This window comes from Alosa pseudoharengus, unplaced genomic scaffold (assembly GCF_046254945.1).
Source record: "Alosa pseudoharengus isolate Yale_2024_CS ecotype anadromous, Long Island Sound unplaced genomic scaffold, YU_APseudo_1.1 YU_APseudo_1.1_scf_11, whole genome shotgun sequence".
NCBI lineage: Eukaryota > Metazoa > Chordata > Actinopteri > Clupeiformes > Clupeidae > Alosa > Alosa pseudoharengus.
Window position 1 is genome coordinate 21,729,255 of NW_027468576.1, and position 16,218 is coordinate 21,745,472.

The 16,218-nt window shown below is 40.2% G+C and overlaps 1 protein-coding gene across 1 annotated transcript; it reads left to right on the forward strand.

Moving 5' to 3' along the window:
- The first annotated feature begins 2,876 nt into the window (after window positions 1-2,876).
- On the forward strand, window positions 2,877-5,438 carry LOC143113090 (volume-regulated anion channel subunit LRRC8A-like). Its single transcript, XM_076275402.1, has 2 exons — window positions 2,877-4,958; window positions 5,064-5,438. Exons 1-2 carry the CDS (start codon window positions 2,877-2,879, stop codon window positions 5,436-5,438), a joined length of 2,457 nt encoding a protein of 818 aa, XP_076131517.1.
- Window positions 5,439-16,218: the final 10,780 nt, after the last annotated feature.

The following is a 16,218-nucleotide window of genomic DNA, read 5'->3' on the forward strand; positions in this document are numbered from 1 at the left end:
CGGCCACAGGGCAGACAACCACTGCCTTGCTAAAGAAGCTGAGGGTAAAGGTGATGGACTGGCCAAGCATGTCTCCAGACTTAAACCCTATTGAGCATCTGTGGGGCATCCTCAAACGGAAGGAGGAGCGCAAGGTCTCTAACATCCATAGCAACCTGTGAAGCTCTGGTGAACTCAATGCCCAAAAGGGTTAAGGCAGAGCTGGAAAATAATGGTGGCCACATAAAATACTGACACGATTTGGACATTTTCACTTAGGGGTGTACTCAGTTTTAATGGCTGTGTGTTGAGTTATTTTAAAGGGGACAGCAAATGTACACTGTTATACAAGCTGTAAACTCACTACTTTACATTATCAAAGTGTCATTTCTTCAGTGTTGTCCCATGAAAAGATATAATTAAATATTTGAAAGAAATGTGAGGGGTGTACTCACTTTTGTGAGATAGGTAGCAACATCTTTACCCCACAAAAGCATACACATTGTTAGGTCCTGGCCTCATGGGACACAGAAGTAACTTTTCTTTTTGCATGTTTAATTCACATTTTCTTTATCATTTTTACCAAATTCACAGTGATATGATCACCTAACTGAATGGAAATGTCACAGTTATATTTCAGTGAAATTAGTAGCCTAGTCTCACCCCGGACAATCCCACTCAGATGCTCTTTTACATGACATTATTGTGTGGAGTGTTTTTTTCCTCTCAGATGTTTGACCCTAAAAATGATTACATGAGGAAATGGGCCACAGGGCAGACTACATGATAAAAATGATTACATGAGGAACTGGGCCACAGGGCAGACAACCACTGCCTTGCTAAAGAAGCTGAGGGTAAAGGTGATGGACTGGCCAAGCATGTCTCCAGACTTAAACCCTATTGAGCATCTGTGGGGCATCCTCAAACGGAAGGAGGAGCGCAAGGTCTCTAACATCCATAGCAACCTGTGAAGCTTTGAATCATCCCTGAATCATTAAGTCCACTGTTTGTATGAAATGGGAAATGCAATTAAACGTCTTTAGCAAATTATGTCATAACAGACATCCCTTAAGCACCATTGAAGGTCAAAACTGCAGAATTGAGAAACGTGATAATGGGGGAGCACTGGGGAGATGTAGACTGCAATCGCTAAGAAAACACAACTTTCAATGTGCTGTTACAAGTAAATCCAAGAGGTTAAGTACACAGGCTGGCCTATCATCCCAATATCATCCCATGCATGCTGTCTAAAACTAAAAGGCATGTTTACCTTGACTGTGAGATGCTGAGATGCTCAATTGCAGTTGAGCTGAACAGAAGAATTATTTTTTTATGTCTAATTTTTAAACTGTCAACACTGATTTGCAGAATTTCAACTGCTCAGGATTAACATCCCATTTAGCTGAATCATTTCACTCAATTTATATTGATTATCCATATATTTCCCCTGTTAAAAGTTATTACCAAGTTAAATGGCCAACTTTTAATTAATGGTGTTCATTTGCAAAGTTCACAACGCTCCTGATTTATTTATGGCCTCAGTAAGGCATTAAATATGAATCCTGAAGGATGAGTTTTCTTAGATTATCTCAGCAGTAAGCGCCTTTTGGGTCTAATTATCTAAATTAAAGTGAATTTGTAATGCCTTATTTTTTCTATGCTCTTTTTGCCACTCTCTTTGGGCTTGAAGTCAGCTCTCAATTGGGAGAGAGAAAAAACAGACTCCACAGAGAGCCGTGAAGATGAGCACAATCAAGAGCCTAGGGCTTTCCTCTGTCGTGTTCTTGTCTTTGGTCTCAAGAAGATTAAGTACATTTTCCTGTCCCCTTTGGTAGTTTCTTTCTCATTAACACTCCATATTTTTATAAATATTGAACAATTATGGCTTAATAGTGCCAGCTTATGAATGTAAGGGCTTGTAGATGTGTTATTTACTCATTATGATGACGCCTGCAGGCCTTGGCCTCAAACTGCACTCACTCACTCACATCTGATGCAATCAACTCAATGCAAATGTGTCCTCTTACTATAACAAAGAAAGTTATTTCACTATAGGCTAATGATGATCAGCAAGATGTAGATGGGATTTTAAGGCCTGTTGCATAATGAAAGCATACTTTTTATTTATGTTGTTGGTTAATAGACTGAGTGTAGTATGCTGAATAAGCACATATCAACAGTTTAATTTCCTCTTCATTGTTCACTAGTAGAGTGTTCTGTGAAATCAGTTCAGCAAGATAAGACCAAATTAAACTTTGACTACAAGACTGTAGGAACTGTGTATATTAGCCTAATCATCAGTTATTCAACATCATCTTATGCTATAATTTAATTTCCATGAAACATTCAGTACCGCATTGTAATATCTTATTCATGTCAAATTAATTAGTTCCAGATTCTTGTCCACTTCAGTAATGTAAATTTAATTAATAAGCTTGCTTTAACCCAGGCTAATCCCTAAATCACATTAAATGAGAAAAAACATGGATCTTTTTTGTCAGGATATTTGAACAGCCTCAGGCTCAATATAATTGTTTCCTGATGTATATCCTGTGTGTGCAATTTATGCATTGTGATTGGGCTTGGACATTTTTGGGCTCTGACTAATGTGTGTACTTTAATTATTTATAATATATATTACTTATCAAACATGTTGCTGGTGAACATGTGATAAAACTATGTACAGATGCACATTTGCCTAAATTTCAAGTTAATTTCCCAAGGCTTTTATCTACTGTGAAAATGAACTTTGCACTTTTAATATATAGACTAACTCACTCTTCACCTAGTAAGTAAGTAAACCAGTGTGTATATGAACATAGAAGGTGTGTTTATGAGAAACCCGAATGTCTAATTGCCCACTATTTTATTTCTTTGCTTCACCTCAGGTGGGTGCAATGCTATCAGAGGGTGAACTGAAGAACTTGACAAATGGCCAGTCTCTGTACCGAGTGCTGCAGCCTTGGTGGGATGTATTCTGTCACTACCTCTCCATCATGATGTTCATGATGGCCACGCTAGGATGTACTCTTCAGGTCACTCTCCGCAGATTCATATGTGTGGCGTGTCAGTTGACCCAAAGTGGCAGCTGTGAAAATGCATATAATCCTGAACAAACATTTACAAATGCCAGTGTTCCTAAGTATTACATCCCCTCTCCCCCTGAGGTCTACCGGCTCGACCTGCAGCAGTATTCCTACATAGATGCAGTGTGTTATGAACATCAGCTGCACTGGTTTGCTAAGTTCTTCCCTTATGTGGTCATGCTCCAGACCCTGGTCCTCGTAATAATCAGCAATTTCTGGTTCCAGTACCCCAGCACCAGTGCCCGACTCATGCACTTTATCTCCATCCTCCACAAGTGTTGTGACTCCCCATGGACCACTCGTGCCCTCTCTGAGACCGTGGTGGAGCAAGGTGGGGGAGCCCAGTCCTCAGCAAGTGTCCTCGATCCTGTAACTAAGGTGTCCACCACCAGTGAAGACAGGAAGCCCATTGGGATGGAGACGATCGGCGTTTTAGACAGGAAAGAGGGAGAGCAGGCTAAAGCCATATTCGAGAAGGTCAAGAAGCTGAAGGTACATGTTGAGGACAAAGATATTATTTACCATCTGTACATGAAGCAGATTGTTGTGAAAATGTTGGTTTTAGCAGTATCTCTGGTATACATTCCTCATGCAGCCTCGCACATTACATTTGAAGTGGACTGTACAGTGGACCTGAGAGCACTTATACCCTATCAGTCTTTTCGCTGTGTTCATGCACTAGCTACCATTTTCTGGTTACTTTCCCTAGTCTACACAGTGATGGTAATTTTGTACAGCCTGACATGCTTCTACAGCTTCTGGTGGATAATCCGTAATTCACTTCGCCACTACTCATTCGATTCGGTTCGGGAAGACAGCATCTACAGTGATGTTCCTGATGTTAAGAATGACTTTGCATTCGTTCTCCATCTGCTTGACCAGTACAACCCACTCTTCTCCAAAAGGTTCTCTGTCTTCCTGTCTGAAGTTAGCGAGAAAAAGCTGAGGCAGCTAAACCTGAACAACTTATGGCCCCGAGAGAAGCTGAGCCAGAAAGTAGTGAGGAACACAAAGGACCAGTTGGAGCTTCACCTCATGCTGCTCAGTGGAATCCCAGATGCTGTATTTGAACTTCAGGACCTGGAGGTGCTGAAGCTGCAACTGATCCCGGAGGCTAGATTCCCCAAGAAACTCACCCAACTGGCTTATCTGACAGAGCTCTGGATAGACCACACCACAACCACTATAGATCCTATGGCCCTGTCCTTCCTCTCACAGAACCTGAGGATCTTGAAACTAAAGTTCACTGAAGTTCAGAACGCACCAACCTGGATCTTCAACTTGCGGAACTTGGCTGAACTCTACCTCTATGGGAATCTGTTTTCAGAGGAGAACTCAGCCTTTGTGAACAGCATACCCAGACTAAAGAACTTAAAGGTTCTCTTCCTGAGATGCAGTGTCTCTATGATGCCCAAGGTGATCTCAGGCTCACTGACCTCACTACAAACACTGATAGTGGACAATGAAGGTACACAGCTCTCGGCCCTCCAGAGTTTAAAAACAATGCAGAACCTAACTTGTCTAAAGATCCTTCACTGCGACCTACAGCGGATTCCAAGCTCCATCTTCAGCCTCACCAACCTTCAGGAGATAGATCTAGAGGGAAATGACCTAAAAACCATAGAAGAGGTTCTGAGTTTCCAGCACCTTCCAAGGCTTTTCACACTTAAGATGAAGCACAACAGCATCACTTACATTCCAGTGCACATTGGTGTTTTGGAGTCATTGGAGCAACTGCACCTCAGTCACAATCACATCAAAACCATCCCCTCCCAGCTGTTCTTGTGCACAAGGTTGTATTATCTAGACCTAAGTCATAACTTCCTGACTGTCATTCCTTGTGAAATACAAGACCTAAAGAGACTGCAATATCTGAATGTCTCCAACAACAATGTAAGTAATGTATCCATTCAGTGGTTGTTTAAATATTGTGAACATAAAATGTATACATGCAAGCATGCAAACATCAGCATTCTTTCCCCTTCCATTTTCATGTAGATTGATGTTATTCCAGAAGAAATGTTCCACTGTAGAACACTGCAGTCTCTTTTGCTGGACCACAACAGTTTATCCGCCATTCCATCACAGGTGAGTGAACTCACCAACCTATCCCTGTTAGATCTGCGTGGAAACCAGCTAGAGAGCCTTCCTCATGAACTGGAGGAGTGTCTGTGTCTCCGGCCTGAGGGACTCCTGGTAGAGGATGGCCTGTTTAACTCTCTGCCTCTCAGCATCAAGGAGGGCTTCCAACGGCCAGAAAGAGAGCACTCCCTCAAGGCCTCGGAGTCAGATGTAGTTGTCAACACCACCAGCTGTAACTTGGTTATCTGTAGCTCAGGACATGGAGACAGTGGACTTACACACTCTGTGTGAATGGTTTCTAAAGAAGATAGATGATGATATGTAAGCATTTTTTCTGTTGGTTTATGAACACGTTCAATCAATCTGTTGTTTAAATGTTCAGTTCAAATCAAAAAAAAGGACAGGATTAAGATGTGGAATTAAATGGATGTTACTTATGAAATGATATGGTCAAAGTTGTGGAATTTTCGATGGTTTCAATGATTTTATTTGTTTCAATAAAACAATTAATGTTCTATGAATGGTGTAAAAGATTAACAGATAAGAGCTTGTTCTGAAGTTTAAATGGACTTAGGTGCGATCTTTTGTATCAATAATTTTATTCACCGATTATTAATATGTTTTCTATGGAAGCATATGTGTAGCTTTATTCAAATGAGAATGCAATCTGCAATATGCAATTCAAAAAGACATTACATTATGCAATTGCCAATTCATTATGCAATTTAATATTGCAATTTGCAATAATTTCCAGCAAATTGTATTTTAATCTGCAAAGTGACAATGCAATCCTAAAATAAATGTGAATAATTTTGGTTAAAAAATAGAATAAACATGGATTGAATTGCATTCCATTTTGCCATGGTACTTCAGTCTCAAAATTCAAATGGCAATTAATTTTGCATTTCAATATTCAGTTTCATAATTTAACTGTCAATTCGTTTTGCAATTTAATATTCAAAGTGCAACGTAGGATTGCATTTTGAAAACATATTTGGCAAAACTGGCAATGCCAGCCTGAAAACAATTTGGATTATTTTGGGCAAAACGTTTTGCCATCGTTTTGAGGCATTTTATTCAAATGGAAAAGAAATAGCGCCTCCCGTGATTGCATTGCACTTTGCCACGCTCTTTGTGTTGCAAAATTCAAATGGAAATTCGATCTGCAATCTGTCAAGTCACTCGTCAAGGCGGGAACTAGGCTACGTCACTTCCGTGTTTACGTCTTACCCAGTTAGGGCTATATTTTGGGTCACCAGCGCATGGCGTAAAGTTCGTTATTCACCGGCGCGAAGTTGAATTCGTTATTTTGCACGTTTATTTTTTAAGCATTGCGCCCAGGGGTGTGGCAATTAACAACCTAGGGAGGGACCTGGCGCATTGTCTAAAAATCGCTATCATACCCCACCTAAACCTGGTCAGAAGTCAATGGCGAGTTGTTCATATGCTATTTTAAGAGCGCATGTCAACAGTCATATTGGCAGGTGCACGCACCATCCTTCTATCATTCATGAACGCACACCAGCGCACGTCCATGCAAAGCATTACAAATTGCACGATTACAATGGGAAAAATAATTAGAATAAAGATATTACGAAATACTGTACATCTCATGATGAGTAGTTATTCACCATCATTTGCAAATTGGTAATGACGCTTAAAAGTGATTAGGGGAGAGGCGAGAGACACGTATGGAGCACAGCTGAAGACGCACTGTCACGAGATATAAGCAACTCCTCTGCAGGATAAATGTTGTTTTATTCAGTCATTTGAGCAACATTAGGGTAAGTGTTGCTTTTTCCAGCCTATGTTTTCGATGGTAACCCATTGTCAGTCAATAGTGAAAGTAACTGCATATAACTGTCTTGTCATTGACTGACTCCTTGGTGAAGTTAGTTTCACTTTGCCAATGAGTTCAAATAATAGACGAGTGCAAATGCGTGAAGGCTATGCTAGGTTTTAGTAAAGCATGGTTTAAGAATGACTATTCCATACGGTCTCGCAAGCAGCCTCCTTCAAATGCGCCGTTGAATGCCAAAATACCGATGCATTTATTTGACATATCGCGCATTGCGCCGTTAAAGGGAATGACAGATGTGATTCTCATTGGTTTAAAATGATGTTACGCCCCAAACACACCCATATGACTGATTAAAAGACCTAGGAACACCTTGTTACGCCATGCGCTCCACTTTTGAGAACGAAACCCCTCCCAATGTGAACTGGACATCCTACTAAATTTGAATAGACTTTTGACGAGTGATGATGCACTTTAGAATGTCATGATAGGGCCCTTAGTGTTTGCTATAGACGAGGAGGAGTTTGCAGCTGCACTAAGGTCTCTGGCCGACAGACCCGGCTGTAGAGTACAGTGACAGAGGGGGCATTTGCGATTTTCAAGGTGGCACATTTTTTAACCGTGACCGCGAGTAGGCCTAGTGTCCGTGTGTGTTCTTTACATTAATACACAGAATTAGATGTTAAAATCCCTTGTGCCAAAATCCAAGGTAAAAACACATTCAGAAGCCCCTGCTCAAGTTTAACTTTAAAAAGCACACTACCCACAAATCCACCAACAAATGGTCACAAACACAATACGAATGGCCCATCCAACAGCAGTATATAGTATGCGGCATGTCATTGGGGTTATCAAGTGGGCACCCTCATTCACCGATGTTTCATTAAGTTAGGCCCACGACACCTCATGAAGGCTTAACAGTGAAACCAGCGTCCTGGAGACACTCCCCTCCATACTGCCACCATATTACCACTTTGAAATATCCAATACCCAAAATACTCTTAACCAGCCCAGGCATGGTCAAGGTTGGCTAGGTTGGTCCGTCCCGTTGATGTGGACTGAACCATAGCCATAAAAACCCGGGCCAACCAACCATCAACCTAGGCACAGCCCATCACAAACACAAAACAAATTAGCCAGTTAGCTTAGCCAGTTAGCTTAGGCCCCATCACAAACACAAAACAAATTAGCCAGTTAGCTTACGCCCCATGCTGCCACCATTTTACCACAACAAACATCCAAATACCCTTAACCAACCTAGGCATGGTCTAAGTTGGCTAGGTTGGTCCGTCCTGTTGATGCGGACTGAACCATAAACCATAAAAAACCTTAGCCAAGTACCATCAACCTAGGCACATCATCACAAACACAAAACAAATGAGGCTCTTATGTTGCTGCTGATAACTTTGCCTGTCTAACCAGCGGCATCATTACCCCCCTCCCCCCAGCAATCACCCCCAGCAATCAGTAGTCTACAAATAAGCATGTATACCACAATTGACCGTTCGCAAAACCCCGCCTATCAAACGCAGATGAGCCAATGGCAGTCCAGGAGCGCCGTGCAGGCAGACATGGCCTGTCAACTTTACCTTACGGCTCCATAGAAATGTATTGGGAGCCTTGATATTTGTCCGGTTTTATGGGATTTTATAGTGATATGAGTTGAAAAGGACAGTCAAATGACATATGTGGGATTAACACAACACCGATACACAGAAAAATGCCTTTCAATCTTGATTACGTTTTCTGTAATTATGTTAAATTAGATGAAATTCTCTCGTCCCAGCTCTCCACTATTTTAAAGCAAAGGGTTACTCCTTAGCAAACCATAACGAAACAGTGCTCCACCACATCTGTGGATTAAGCCACACAGTCAACTCAATGTAAGTAAGATAAATAAGGATGTTAATTGTTTTCAGCATTGCCAGCATTGTATATAAAATGATTGTCACTTAGAGGAGACTTGTAGATAACTAACGTTAGCAGTTAGCTAACCGCTGCTAATAACGTGCTATCTTCGTCACGTCAGAGAAGCATGGGCCTGTGCCACTGATCTTTATAGACAGTGTTGGGCAAGTTACTTCAAAAGCGTAATGCATTATTTATTACTTGTTACTGTCATCTCAAAGTAATTTGTTACATTACAATATTACTGTCTTTGAATTGTAAAGCATTACACTACGTTTACATTACTTTCACCAAAATAACAGGAAATATGGATTTGGTGTTCTCAATAGATCTTCATGTGTTCAATGCAGCTCATTACACGGCAGGAGGTGATGTGGTATGGCATAATGGCTGAGCTAAGCTTAAGGCTAACAAAAGAACAATATAATGGTTGCAGTTATGGCTCATGGGACAATGTAGGCCCCAAAGGCCAAAGGTCACTCACAACTTAATATAGTAAAATATAGCCATAGTGAAATTGTATGTTGACTTTAAATGGTTCTCATCATTGCTGGTTGCCTTTCCTTCCACTTACAGTGGTGTAGACTTGCAAATAGTTTGAGAATAATGGCTATGATCTTTGTCTGTAAAAGCAACATTTTAGTTATTCTCACTGCTTGAAATGAGAAGTATAGCCTAACCATGTTAGATCTGTTGAATGAATGGCAGAGATAACTCAAATTCCCTTTCTACAGTCATCTATACAAGGCAATCAAATTCCAGGACCAGCATAGATTACTTGTTTTAATTCTTGGATAATCTTCTCTGGTGCCAATTGAGCATTTCTCAATTTTGGATTAAAAAGCAAAGTAACTTCAGTTACTGAGAATTGTACCGAGTAAAATATTACTGAAATTGTATTGGTAATGCCTTACATTACTGCATTACAGCAAAAAGCAATGCATTACTGTAATTACATTACTTTTGTAATGCATTACTCCCAACACTGTTTATAGATCAGTGGGCTGTGCACAGTAGTGTAACATTTTTTCATCATATAATAATAAAGTTGAAGTGGCTCTGCAATGTAGGCTATGTTTCCGTTTTTTGCCAGCACCACATGACATGGCCCAGTGTCCTTGTAACATGCATGCAAATCTATCTAGCACAGCTAACGTTAATATTAATATCAGTGTATCACACTCGCCTCCCGTTTGTCACCCAACAAAGCTAGATATGAGTTTTTATACATGTGTCTCCATGTCATACTGCAGTCTTTCAACGGATTGTAAATGATTGTAAATTAATTTAGGTCCGTGGCTCTCTAAAAGAGCCTCTTGTGCTGTAACTTTTACAGAGACTTAACAGCTACTGTACCATTGAATTTCTCCGTTCTGAGTTTGACGGGCGTAGTAACAATAACTAGGGGGGCGTGGCTTTTGCGAACGGTCAATTCAGCGAGATAGATTTGGCCAAACGTGGGCCCCCTTTGCGGTCGTGTCAGCCGTGGGCACGGAGCGACCGCACCCCCCGGTCCGCTTATGAGGCTAGCCAGACCACGGAGGGGAGTCTCTGTTGTGTGTGTGTGTGTGTGTGAGCAGGGCAAGGAGAGGCTGTGTGAGTTTTAGCCTAACTAACGACAATGGACGACAGAGTGGGCGATCTAGCCCTACTTGTCCTGTGGTAACCCTCTATTCCCTCCAGTGGTATATCCACAGAAGGTCTCCCCACCGGCTAACGCCCATTAGTTGTAAGGCCTCAGAAATCTTTGAACGGACCAGGTTGTTGACCTACCAGGTTGACATTAAATCGGACAACTAGGGCTAGATAGCCCACTCTGTCGTCCATTTTCAGTAATCTGTCCGTTGAGTCAGACTCGTTGACACGGTGGTGTTCTACATTATCGGCCAGAGACCTGCAGCTGCAAACTCCTCCATAGACCTCTCCGGAATAAAGGTGTTTGAGTTGTGACTCACTCGGATCTTTCACCCATGTCTTTAAATTAACCCATGAGTCGCGAGTCTCTAGTATCATTAACTCAGATCAGTTGAGTCCTACAATTCACACAAACCTCTTGCAACATTAGCTAGCCTACTAGTCCTAGCCCTAGCCATTGTAGCTGCCAAAAATGTAACAATTTTGTAGGCAACCACAACTCCACAAATCAACTCAAGCGACTGAGTTGTAACCCACAGTTCAAATAGAACCGTAAATAACATTAGTGATATAAATATTTATATGAATAAATAGCAATACATGCTCAAATAGAACCATAAATAAACTTAGTGATATAAATATAATATATAAAATATTTATATGAATAAAGAGCAATAAATATATAAATAAGACAATAAGTTGTTTATGTATACATTTATTAGAACCCACACAATGTGTTAAAATATTGTTTTTATAAAAGTTTCAATGCTTTCAATGATGTTTGAACCATCCCTTTAATTTAATATCACTGACTCTTTAAGACCCTGTCCCAGCTAGACTATGCACAAGCTAGTTTTGAACACAAACAGCAGACGCTAACGGAAAATCAATACGATAGACACGAAATCCAGACACCTTGAATTAATAATTAAAATATTCAAATCAAATACATCTCTAATAAATATCTAATATTGTTCATCAAGAATCAACTCAGTAACATCTAAGCGGTGGTTTTGATGAAGGTGTTTTGAAGACGGTTTTGGCCAGGTTTTTTTTGCTTGACGAGCTTGACGACGGATCGGACCCTTGATGATTCAGCGTATTGCGAGACAGCATACGAACTGAGAGATATTTCAAGTGGACACTAGATGGCGAGCCTACACAAGGAAATCTAACGGCAAGGACTGAAACACCGCATTCGGAAACGGTTTGACCTGAACAAATTGAACTGAGCTATTCTTTGATTCACACTGGATATTGACTGAGCTTTTGAACAAATCAAATTGGACGGATCCTCTGAACTGAAATTATTTAAAGTGTTGCAACACAGTTATTTAAAGATATTGAATAGATTGTGAATGGGTGAATGTATGAATGTGGATTGGTTAATGTGTTGTATTTTTTCTTTTATGTTTTCCTGTTAAAGTGAAACTGAAAAGTGAAGCAATTGCACAAACAAAAGAAACATTTAAAATATTTCCATTATACCTGCAAAGAAAGAGTTAGATTCTGTAAAGTGAAACAATCACACTAACGTAAGGACACTAAAAATACTTACCTGTTACCCTAAAGAAAAAAGAGTTATAACTTGAAAGAAAATATAATAGAATAGAAATAAATAGAAACAAATAGCTCAAAAATAGCTAAAGCAACTGTTCTAAAAAGCTATTTAGAATTGAAAAGACCGGTCTAAAAAGAAAAACTAACCAGAACAAACCCATATTTAAACCCATTTAAACTTATTTAAACAAGAAAAGATTAAACTTAAAGGATTTGACAGTATTTATTACACATCTCGTACTGTAAATATTTATTGATCTATTTATTGACCTACATCTTGTACTGTAATTATTTATTGATCTATTTATTGAACCATTTATATTGATATTATTGAATTGAATTATTGAATCATTGAACCCTACTAACTGACCTATTTAATTTTATTCTTGTTCAGTAAACTGCAGACTTATTTATATAAACGTTCATGTCTCATGTCTCTTCTCTATAATATACACCACTCAACGAACCTAGAACTGGTCCAGTAGCATAATTATTACGGTCACAGTGACACAAGTGCTACAGAGTGAGCAGGCAGTCCGAGATAACTGGTTAATTTCCCGCAGAGCAGGAAACATTGCAGACTCGCAGACCATGGGACTCAGATTGGAGCTGCTGAGTAGCAATCCGGGTTAGTCGGATCAGCCGGCCAGTTAGGCTACGTTGAGTACGAGTCAGTCGAATCAGCCGGCTACGTTGTCATGAGTGGATCTGTAGACAGCGAGTAGCTCCTCCTCAAGGTGAAAAGCAATTCCACAACAAAAGCCATTCTTTCACTTCTGAAATAACATTCAATGTTCTGCATGTAGCCTAGACATTGGTGTATAGATGTAGCATATTAAAATGCAATTAGGTCGTGCAGACAGTCCGAAATTGCACGCTCATGGAGCTGCTTGAGTAGGCTATATCTACCAGGTCAGTCGGATCAGCCAGGCGGACCGGTTATGTTTTTATGAGTGTTAGTCAGCCGAATCAGCCGGCTACGTTGTCATGAGTGGATCTGTAGACGAGCGACTAACTCCTCGTCAAGGTGAAAAGCAAATCCACAACAAAAGCCATGCTTTCACTTCTGAAATAACATATGTTCTGCATGCATAGCCTACTTTAAAATGCAATTAGGTCGCGAAGACAGTCCGAAACATTGCAAGCTCTGTATGGAGCTGCTTGAGTAGGCTAGCCTACCTGGGTCAGTCGGATCAGCCGGGCGGGCCGGTTACGTTATGTTGTTATGAGTGCGAGTCAGCCGAATCAGCCGGCTACATTGTCATGAGTGGTAGGCCTGTCAAACTCGATTCCTTTTAAGGATCCGGGTTATTCTGAGTCACTCACTAAACTGATCCGGGTTGAACGAGTCACTTGAGTCAGTATTGCTAAATCGCAAGGAAATTCAGTCCTACTTCAAGCAGTGCAGTGGGGTGCTTCATTTTTAAGTGCCTTCTCATGTTGGATGTGGATCCTCCATGATTTGAAACCAGGTTTTTGCAGTACTTGCATTTAGCCTTTAGAGTTTTGTTCTCCTGGTCCAAGTGCATCCACACATTGTTCATCTTTCTGGTGCTCATGTTCAGAAACTTCTTGAAATTAACCTCCAAATTGTCTTGACACACTTTTCTTGTCACTTCTCTTTGAGGTGTTTTTGGACTTGGGGGTTGGGGACAATAGGTGGGGGATGGGGACTACCCCCTTACCTCCCAATCAGATAAGCCTGTTACTGGGGTAAGGGGTCAAGGGGGCCGGTCAAGTACATTACCGCGGCAACTTCACTCATGTAGCTTTCCGTGCAGCCACAGGGCAGAGGGTCAAACAGCCAGATATATGACAAAAGAGAAGGGGGGAAGGGCTTTATGACACTACCTGAAAACATGTTGTCAAGTAAGTCTAAAGAAACCTATTTTAATTAATTGATCTTATTGACAGAGAGGGTAGCCTATATTATAATAATTAATTATTTATTGTTGTTTTGTTAACAAAAGAAAAGTTTGCCTAGGTCTAATGCTACTCTGCTACAATGTTTATTACCACTATATACTAATAGTAGGCCTAGGCTACTAGGAATCTATTCTAATAACGTATTAATAGGCTGTTAATATAGGCAACTAATAGTATTATTAATAATAGCTATAGTACTGTTAGGTAGCCTAATATAATATCATATAATATAATACAATATAAAATAGCCTAATATAATAGCATCAAAACCTCCACCCACTCACGGGAAAGAAAGCAGTTTGAGCCAGACTGTGTATTTATTGTCTTAACCTAGTGTAGCCTAAGCAATTGACTTTCAATGTAGACTAGACATAGAAACAGGAACATAGAAATGCCCTGCAGTGAATAAATGATTATTATTATTATTATTACTATTACTACTACTACTACTACTACTACTACTACTATTATTCTCATTAGGCCTATTATTATTATCACCTTGACACGAGTAAAAACTATGCTACTCGCTCGTCTACAGATCTACTCATGACAATGTAGCCGGCTGATTCGACTGACTCGCACTCTGATAATGCACGTAACCGGCCCAGAGGGGTATTCCAGAAAGGAGGTTTAACAAACACTGAGATAAAACTTAACCTCTGGGTTGTCTGAACCTGTGGCAACTAAACCCGAGCTGTCGGACAAAGCACCGGTTACCAGTTAGTTCAATCAACCCTGTGTGAGATAACCCAAAGTCCTTTTAGGCAAGTCCCTCCACTCGGCGGCCATATACCAACGTTTTATGGGCACTCATCGGGCAGAGTCTTTGGGTCAAACTGCGCGTGCGCCAGGCTTCACTACACCAATCTTGCTCCAGCGGCGAGATCACAACACATGATTGGCACGATGTCTTCACAACACACTATATGATTGTCTCAATGTATTCACATCATACCACATGATTGGCTCAATGTATTCACATGTCGACGTTTTGCCGAGGAAGGGGTGGGATATGCACTCTAAAAAATGCTGGGTTGAAAACAACCCAGCCGCTGAGTAAAATGTGGTCCAACACAGCATTGGGTTATCTTAACCAAGCAAATTGGGTTACTAAATTTAACCCAACAACTGGGTTGACATTTAACCAATATGTTGGGTTATGTTGACACAACTGTTTAGTTAAAGTTACGTAACGTTTGGGTTATGTAACCAAATCCCCCCAAAACTACTGGTTGATTTTTAAAATACTCTGCTTGTACAAACTTGTAATAACTCAAAGTTTGTATTTACTTACTTGAAAGTCACACCTTCTGTTAACAGCTTTAGGCCTGATATAGACAGTCTATATTAAATGTCCATCAAAAGCCATGCAATGAAATAAAACAGTTAAACATAATTATTTATTTGATAGTTTTCTTTATTTTTGAATAGATAGCCTAGTATAAAATGCATGTGATACTTCCATGAAGGCAGGCAGATTCCAAAGTCCGTTTTGGGGGTCAGTCCTGTCAATCAAAGAAAAAAAGAGTGCATTTTAATCACGGTTAGCCTACAAAACTTTATATCAAGACGTGCATGAACCATTACCAGTGAATGATGTTGACAGACATAAAAATTCACCAGGAGACAAATTATTAGTGCAACACACTCGGAAACCATGACCACCTTATATTATGGAGTTGTTTTAAACATAATACCGGTAATACAAAACGTGCGTTTTTGTCAGATGAGCTTGATAACACTAGCAGGTAACATTACCATTAACGTTAGCCTAACATTAGGCTGACAGTCAGCAGTGCTAACGTTAGCTAGCTATGTTAACACATTCTTAGTGAATCCAAGTTAATGTTACCACCAAGAACCACCCAGTAAGTTACATGGCTATAATATGAGGCTACCCTGAATAATTTAATAAGATGTTGTTTGGCATGATTATTATCGTAAGTTACGTGTGTTGTGAAGAGACTACTTCGATGGTGTTAGCTAGTTGACAAACGTTAGCCACTAAGCATATTTAATTAGCATAAAGTTTCCAAGTCTGCTAACGTTACCTACCAGCTGCTGGTATGCTAATTGTAGTTCGTTGTAAAAGTTTGTTTTGTTTCTGTTCAGCAGTTCCTACCCAGTGAATACAGAAATATGTTTTATGAGTCTGTCTTTGTGTAGATTTATCATTAACAGTAGCTAATATTAGCTGGAATGAATGACACCTGCTAACCTGCTTGAAGCTGAACGAAATGGCAG

Excerpts from the sequence above, each read along its gene's own strand:
- LOC143113090 (XM_076275402.1), top strand. The coding sequence starts at position 2,877 with ATGCTATCAGAGGGTGAACTGAAGAACTTGACAAATGGCCAGTCTCTG. Across the intron at positions 4,959-5,063 it reads TGAATGTCTCCAACAACAAT|ATTGATGTTATTCCAGAAGA; the intron begins GTAAGTAATGTA and ends ATTTTCATGTAG.